Raw genomic sequence first — 8,489 nt, forward strand, 5'->3', positions numbered from 1 at the left:
CCGACTTTGAAAACTTTTTAGATTTGACTGAAGATAGCCGGGGCAAAGTGCCCATGAAGAATGAAAAGTACATAAATGCACAAAGTACATTAAGAGCATCTGAAATTATGTTCTTTCTAATGTGGTGAAAAAATAAAGATCTTTTTGTCTTATTGAAGTTCATTGGAGTTGATATAATTGTAATGTTATTGTCTGATCTGACTATTGTTGAATACATTTTTTGCTTAAGTTCTTTGAACTATGCCATTAGATATATAGTTACTTTTGTTGAAGTTAAACTTTCCTTGTTAACAAATGTTTCAATATGATGTTATTTTTAAGCAGACGTTCTTTTTAAGAAATAAACAATTTATTTCTTAAAATGTTCTTGGTCCTTAGCTTTATTGTAGATAAGTTTGTTTCCAATATGATTATTATTATACTTCAGTGTAACCTTCTTGTGTTGTGAAGGTGGGTGACGTGAAGGTGGGTGACGCGAAGTATCGTAGCCTGTCGTACAACTTGACGGTTTTTAGGGGCGACTACTGACGCTCGCAGTCGGCAAAAAAAACAAAAAGAAAACACAACAAAAAAACGCAAAGTGGGACAGGCCCCTTAATGTTATTGCCCTACAGCTCCTGGGAACTGGATTCATAGAATTAATTGGCAAATTTCTTCCCATATTAAAAATCCACATCAGTGAGTTAACCAATAGGGTAGGCCACTGGCAAAAGGAATCAAGTGTGTGGGAGGGGGGGGTCATTGTACATGAAATAATGCTGCAGGGACTCGTGCAAATTAGGAGCAATGGTTTTGCACCTCTGGGACCAGATGAGTGTTCCTATGTAGCTACAAAGAAAATATCAGTTGATTTAACATTCATAGTTATGCAAAGGCTTTGTGATTTCCTAAGCCCATAATTATCATGTTCTAATTTCATGGTCTTCAACTTCCATTCTTTTTTATTGATAGAGGATATGGATTTGGCCAAATGCTGGATACCTTCCTATTGTGTTTGCTTTGATGACTTTCAGCTGAAATACTATAGAAATGACCAGTATCAGAAATATAACAGGCCTTTACAAATTGAAAATACCACCCACTTTAAGTATACTTTACTTGACCTGTTAATATTAGAGCCAATTAAAATACTAAAAGTGCAAATAGAACTGACCCAAATGGTTCTTCTATTCCAAACAGTGTCTTAATCAGAAGATCCAATGATTCAAGAGCCTTGCTTGCCAGACCAGGGATCAGAGGTCACAGCCTCTGGGCGAGGGGAAGCCCCCACCAAGATACCAGCCCGCAAAGTCGGCTATGGGAATGGATCTGCAGGCATCAGCCAGGACAGAGTTCCAGAGCCCAGCCATTGGCTGCAAATTCAACCTGCCAATTGGCATGGAGGTCCTGATGAGGTAGAGTGCTTCACCGGGCCTAGGTGCCACTTTTTCGGGGGGGGGGGGGGGGGTCAATTTGTCTGGATTAAAGGAGGTGCCAGATTACTAGTTGCTGGAAAATCGGTGGTGGACCTGTACAAACAATTGACCAAACCAAATTTGTCAGAAAGACAAAGTTTGAAAATAATTTATTTTGTATTTAACTCTAACCAACATTTAATTTCTGCTTGGATTAAATTTGGGTGCTTCTAATCATCTAATTGTACCAAAAATCCACACATGTCCTTGTCTGGATGATGCGTCAATCCTATTGAAGGACATGTTCTGGTTTCGAATCCCATTCGTGAGCAAATCAAATTAGTAGTTATGCAACTGACCCCAAGTAGTCACTCGTGCTGTCAAAATAATCCTCTTCCAAGGAATTGAAGCAGATGCAGATTTTTAGACCTAGTGAACCAACCCTGCTATCCGTGGTGTACAAGATAATTGTGGAACTATTGGGGCAGCGTTGACCGAGTAATAACATAACCTGACGGGATAATGTATAATCTTGACCCATTCATCGAGCGGCGAGGAATGCTATAGTTGAAAGTCAACCCCAAGACATCCGTGCACCTAAACCTCCCCTGCACGACCCAAGCCATTGATAGCTAGCGACTGCAGCGACGTCAACCTCGTCCAATATTTCTCCAGTTTTGCAGCCCAATTTAGTTACCGGAGGTTCGTTTTTCGTTTTGTATACCTACCACGCGTGGTAATAAAAGAGCGAAGAGTACGTGGACGTGATGAGTTTTATTGTTCAAAAAAAATCTAGATTTGCAAATGGCTGGGAGAGTGCGCCCTCCGCTGGCCGCCGCTCCGCAGTGTTTAATTACTGACCGGCTCATGTAACGCGACAGTTCTATTTAACTGCAAACCCACACATTAAAAAAGGCAAAATCGCCCTACTTCGCACAAGTCTCGGAGATAACCGATTACAGGTAGTCCATTATCCGTAACATTTTAAACACGAAGGGGGGGGAGAAGAAATCTGCAATAAGTCTCCCAGATGCTATCCACCACCGCTTCTGCACATTAATACTGGAACTGAGCGGGAAATGCAAAGGCACCCCGAATGAAACATTTAAAAAAAGTGTTAAATTAGTGTCTATTGTGCGCTCGGAGCACCTGCCGGGTACGTTGACTGTTCGCGTCAACTGCAAGTTCAAACCAAGGCGGCATCACACTCTTGGAAGGTGAAAGATGCAACCCTTGTGCCCCGCTGTAATCACCCACTCACCCCGCTTAGTCAGTGCAATGGGTGAGCGGAGGGGGCTTGGTCAGCTCCAAGGTCGCTTTCTGTCGGTGGGCATCGATGGAGAGCAGTTCGTTCACCTCGTTCTGTTGGATCTCTTGCCTCCTGGACAGGTGGCTGGGGTGGTGATGCCACCTGGCCCAGCAAGCCTGCCGAGAGCACGCCTTAGCCATCAGGTACAACAACTCGGCCACGTTCAACAGCACGCAGACGCCAGAAACCACCACCATGAAAATGGTGAACACAGTCTTCTCCGTGGGTCTAGAAATGAAACAGTCAACGATGTTGGGACAGGGCCAGGAGCTACACTTGACCAGGCGGGCCATCCGGAACCCACCGTACAGGAAATACAACATGTAAGTGAAGACCGTCTCGAAGATGATGCGAAAGAAGATGCTGGTGACATAGGTCCACCAGAAAGCGCCAACAATCCGCATCTTCCGTTTTCTCAAGGCATCCACCTCCTCCCTCTTCAGGTACCCTTGCCGTTTCTCCAGGGACCTCTTCTCTTCCTGCTGCTTGTAGGCGACGTGCAGCGAGACGAGCAGGGCGGGGGTGGAGATGAAGATGAGTTGCAGGCACCAGAGTCTGATGTGAGACATTGGGAAGAACTGGTCGTAGCACACGTTCTTGCAGCCGGGCTGTAGGGTATTGCAGATGAAGTCCGACTGCTCGTCACCCCAAACGCTTTCCGTCGCCACCACCAGAATCATGATCCTGAAGACGAAGATCACCGTGAGCCAGATTTTTCCAATGCTGGTCGAGTATTTGTTGACTCCTCCCAGAATAAGGTGCAGCTGTCCCCAGTTCATCTTCCTGCTTTAGTCGGGCCTATATTGAAACATAGAACATTTAGAGTCATACAGTATCATGCAGAACCATACAGCACGGAAACTGGTCCTTCAGCTCAACTCGTTCATGCCGACCAACGTACCCCATCTAAGAGTCCAATTTCCCAGCGTTGGGCCCCGTGTCCCTCCAAACATTTCCCATCCACACATCTGTCCAAATGTATTAAATGCTGTTGTAAGTGGTGGTGCCATATGCCCACCACCCTCCGAGTGAAAATCTACACACCCCCCCCCCCCCCCCCCCCGACCCAAACCGAAATCGAAATTATAAGGACAATTAAACAACTTTGTACACGTCCAATTTACTCTGACCGTCAGGACCCATGGGCCGCGTTGCTTCAACGCGCCCACAATAGCTTGGTTTCACGAACCCCAACCTCGGCCTTTATTCATCGATACAGCTTCGAAACAGCCCCATCGGTCCACGCCGACCATCGATGACCCGCTCATACTAGTTCCATCATGTCCTACTTTCTCATCCACTCCCTGCAAGAGGCATTTTTACTCAGGGCCAATTAACCTACAAACCCGCACGTCTTTGGGATGTGGAAGGAAACCGGAGCAAACCCATGCGGTCACAGGGAAAACTTGCAAACTCCACACAATCAGCACCCGAGATCAGGATTGGAACGGGTCTGTCGCGGAGAGGCAGCACCTCTACCAGCCGCACCACCCATTTATCCAAAAGATCTCTCCCACCCGAAAATACTCCTGTCCATTCCCTCCACAGATGTTGCCTGCCCCGCTGAGTTACTCTAGCACCTGTAATCGTGTTTCATCTTAATCCATAAAGCATAGGAGCAGAATTAGACCATTCAACGTATCGAGTCTGCTGCGCCATTCACACATGGCTGAACTATTTTCCCCTCAACCACATTCCCCTGCCTTTCCTCACAACCTTTGACACCATTACTAATCAGATTCAGATTCAATTTTAATTGTCATTGTCAGTGTACAATACAGTACAGAGACAACGAAATGCATTTAGCACACGTCTTTGGGATGTGGAAGGAAACCGGAGCAAAGTTCTAATTCTAATCAAGAATCCATGCTTTAAAAATACCCAATGACCTGGCTTGTACTGATTCGCCATCCCCTGGCTAAAGTAGTTCCTCCTCAACCCCATCGTTCTTTTATTCTGAGGCTGTGCGCTCTGGTTCTACACTCCCATAATTGGAAACATCCTTTGAACCTCCGCTGGATATCTTCCCACCTGGCAGATTAGCCGAACTGGTTATATCCATAATTCTCCCTCCGCCCCCCCACCACACACACGGTTAGTTCTACCCCCCCCCCCCCCCCCCCCCACCACCAACCACCACCACCACACACGGTTAGTTCTACCCCCCACCCACCCACACACACGCCAGCACTTTGTGTTCTGTGCTAGATTTCTGGCCCAGCCCCCTCAAACCCCAAGTTGTTATCAGAGATGAAAGTCGCATTAATAGCGCTATGTCAGAGATAAATCTGATTCAGCTAAATCTTAAACAACCACAGGGCTATTTTTTTTTTTTTTTTTTACAAGTCGGGGATGGCGTCAGTTAACAAGTGTTCACTTCGAACCCAAGCATAAAGTGGCCGCATTCACGGGTTAGTTATTCGCCACCTTTGGCCAGAACCAGTCTCCAGGAAAAAAAAAATAGCCTTGTGGTTGTTTAAGATTTAGCTTTTTTTTTTTTCCTTTCCCACCCCCCATCAGTCTGAAGAAGGGTTTCGGCCCGAAACGTCGCCTATTTCCTTCGCTCCATAGATGCTGCTGCACCCGCTGAGTTTCCCCAGCAATTTTGTGTACCTTCCAGGAACACTAATTGGCCACAGCTTTGCGAGTTAGTCGACCCTGAATGAAACAGGTAAAAAAAAAAATTTCCAATCTGTGTCGGTCAAAGTCCGAGGGTGTCTAAGTGGCGGCACACTATTGTTCAAAGAAGCGAACAGATTAATTATTTGCTCAAATCCAAAACTCTTGGGTCTGGTAAAGATTTTGAGAAGGAAGTTTAGCTTTCGAAGTTGCCCAACTTCTAGAGGTCTTTATTAATATAATTCGGTGCCTCTGCTAATTTGTGCACAGCTTTCGTCAAGAACTTCAAAAAACAACTGCAGTCACCGTGCACCATTAACGCTACCCACTCAAGTTAATTGTTTTTAAACTACTAATCGAAAGTTAATTGGCATTAAACCACCTATGTTCAAAGTAATCCAACTAAAAGTGCCATTTATGACTGGCCGTCAATGTAAACCAGACAATTTAACTGCAAGGAGATAAAAATCAAGTTACTTACCAATATGTAAATCCAGTACAGAGAAAGTTTGGAATAGAATTTAAAATAGAAACCAGTCTAAACTGCACCCCCGTGTTTAACACCGCTACTGGTGTGTATATTTATAAAGATAAGATTATAAAGTGCCCGGAGCCAAAGTCAAGCGGATTTGAAGACGTTGGCAAGTTTTGAGTGAGCATCACGTTACATTGACTAAATAAATTAAAGCAAAGTGAAGCTGTTATAACTTCATCTAGGGGTTCCTGCTTTAGCCACAAGACCCAGGAGTATACGCGGAGAGACTTAGCACACTCCTGGTATAACCTCACCATAAGTTAGTTACTATTTCCCCCTAAAGAAACGACTTACCGACTTCCTGTCCAAAAATTAGTGCTTACTCGCGCAATCCTATAGTAAAACTGCAAGTCGACTTCGATGCTTGCTTAATAGCCGTTCTTTTCTTTCCTCCCTTCCCTCTTCCCTTCCTTCCTTCTTCCCTCCCTCCCTGCCTTCCTTCCTTCCTGCCTCTCCTCCTTCCCTCACCACACCTCACTCCCTTGGTGGCCACTCACCTGAATGACGCAACGCTGCGAGGGAGTGTAACAGGGGAGCTTTTATAGGGCGAGCGGAACCCCGGGCACAACACTTGAAGGAAATCTGCGCATCATGTGCAGGCAGATCAGCTGAAAGCACCAATTGCGCGGAGCCAATAAGCGTAAAACTGGCTCCAAACGGAAACAAAACAATGTGGCATATGTCAAAAGTCATTCACCTTAGAAATTTGCCGTCTATCTATAGATGTTGCCTCAGCTGAATATTTCTGTAATATCCTGTTATTTTCACAACTTGAGGGACCTGTTAAATAACCAATAGATGAAAGTAGAGAAACATACAAATAAAGTAGAACTACATTTTAAATATTGATCTTGGTGTATACAATGCACCGCATACCTTTGTAACGTATTGTGCACTTCATTGAAATTTTCAGTCTATATGACTGTCTAGTCTTCCACAATTTATCATTTACAATTGTTAAATTATGTTTTTATCCCCATCTCCTCCCTTCGTTCTACCAGGTGTCTGCCCAATTAGTGCTGACCCAAAACATGGTCTGTCCGTTCACAGATGATGTCCACTGAGCTGTATACAAAATTGAATGTCACTGTACCTCAATACATGTGGCAAATAAAGTACCATTGACCCGCTGAGTTCTTCCAGCACTTTTGCCCAAGTTCCCAGCATTTGCAATCTCTTATATCTCCATTTATTGTATTTTGTTGGAGACAGTTGCACATTTTGACCAACCAGTGTAAAGTAGTAATTGCTCACTTCACCTCTGAATGGACTGGGTCACAAGGAGTGCAGAATAGAGAATCCACTCGCTGAGTCCCTGATTCTGCATTTACAGATCGCCTCTCATTGACTTTTGAATTCTTCACCACCTGATTCCTCTGGATTCTCCATTCCCTCCAAAATGTCCCCCCCCCCTCCCCCCTCCCTGCATCAAACCCAGAAGCAGACAAGAATGAAATGTGTTGGTTTCAGTTGACATGGCTGACTGCTTTATTGTTCTACGTTCCTACTCTTCGCATCTTATGGGTGCATCAGGGAGACTACTTCAGTGGAATAGTCTACGACATTGAACACTTGGTTGATAACAGGCCGCACACAGTGGCGCAGCTGGTAGAGCTGCTGCCTCACAGCACCAGGTACTTGGGTTCCATCCTGTCTGTGTGGAGTTTGCACATTCTGCGATCGCGTGGATTTCCTTCAGGAATTCTTATGCATTGATGTTGCAGCTCAGAGCACACATAAAAGAGTTCAGAAAGATTGAACTGTTAGTACCATTCTCAAGCACTGCTTGAAAGGTCAGCTTAAGGACTCTGACAGTTACTGAGCTTAAGAATTCATGAGGACCCCCCCCCGCAGTAGATATCAGCAAACCATATACTCATTTGAGAATGTGCGAAGTAATTCATGCATTGGGAGAGAATGAAAAGAGAATCTGACCAAGAGCTCGTAGTCTTTGGGCTCCCCTTAACTCAGCTTCTCTAGATTTGACAAAACTCATTATTGAAACACATTGAACATAGAACGGTGAGCATAGGAACAGATCCTTCAGTTCACAATGTCCATATCATGATGCCGTTAAACTATTCTCCTCTGCTTGCACTTGGTCCATTCCCCTGCATATCCATGTGTGTATCTGAAAGCCTCTTAAGTAGCGCTATCATATCTGCTTCCACCACCACTCTTGGCAGTGTGTTCCAGGTACCTACCACTCACTGTGTAAAAAAACTGTCCTGCACATTTTCTTTAAACTTTGCCCCTCTTACCTTAAAGCTATGCCCTCTAGTCCTGGGTATTTCTACCCTGGGGGGAAAAAAACTCTGACTGTCTTCCCTGTCTATGCCTCTCATAACTGTATATAACTGTAACCATCTGTGGAACCATCTTTTGGAGACACAGTACAATGTTCTACCACTACTATATGTAAGATGTTTAGCTCTACCAATCATGGATGAATTTCTGCAGTTACGGGATCAGATTGAAAGACCCATAAAGCAAGGCTTCAAACAATTCATTGGTGCCCAGTGGAAAAGGAATAGGAAGCTCTGCTAAAGGTAATGAAGGATCACATTCACACCTCCTGCCTGTTTATCCAAATATTTAAATGAGTAGGCCCTGGTATTGTTATTGATTTAGT

The 8,489-nt window shown here is 44.7% G+C and overlaps 1 protein-coding gene across 3 annotated transcripts; it reads right to left on the minus strand.

Moving 5' to 3' along the window:
• Positions 1-2,153: 2,153 nt before the first annotated feature.
• Positions 2,154-6,431, minus strand: LOC116974363 (gap junction beta-2 protein-like). Of its 3 annotated transcripts, none has more exons than XM_033022732.1 (3): positions 6,329-6,404; positions 6,152-6,251; positions 2,154-3,501 (listed from the first exon to the last, which is right to left on the minus strand). In XM_033022732.1, the coding sequence occupies exon 3, from the start codon at positions 3,480-3,482 to the stop codon at positions 2,661-2,663; it is 822 nt and encodes a 273-aa protein (XP_032878623.1). In that variant the 5' UTR covers positions 3,483-3,501; positions 6,152-6,251; positions 6,329-6,404; the 3' UTR covers positions 2,154-2,660. The 3 variants fall into 3 exon arrangements, with proteins under 3 accessions (XP_032878623.1, XP_032878624.1, XP_032878625.1); XM_033022733.1 differs by having other exon boundaries at positions 5,804-6,251; XM_033022734.1 differs by lacking the exon at positions 6,152-6,251 and having other exon boundaries at positions 6,355-6,431.
• Between the last annotated feature and the right edge of the window lie 2,058 nt (positions 6,432-8,489).

The sequence above is a fragment of the Amblyraja radiata genome, chromosome 6 (assembly GCF_010909765.2).
Source record: "Amblyraja radiata isolate CabotCenter1 chromosome 6, sAmbRad1.1.pri, whole genome shotgun sequence".
Lineage (NCBI taxonomy): Eukaryota > Metazoa > Chordata > Chondrichthyes > Rajiformes > Rajidae > Amblyraja > Amblyraja radiata.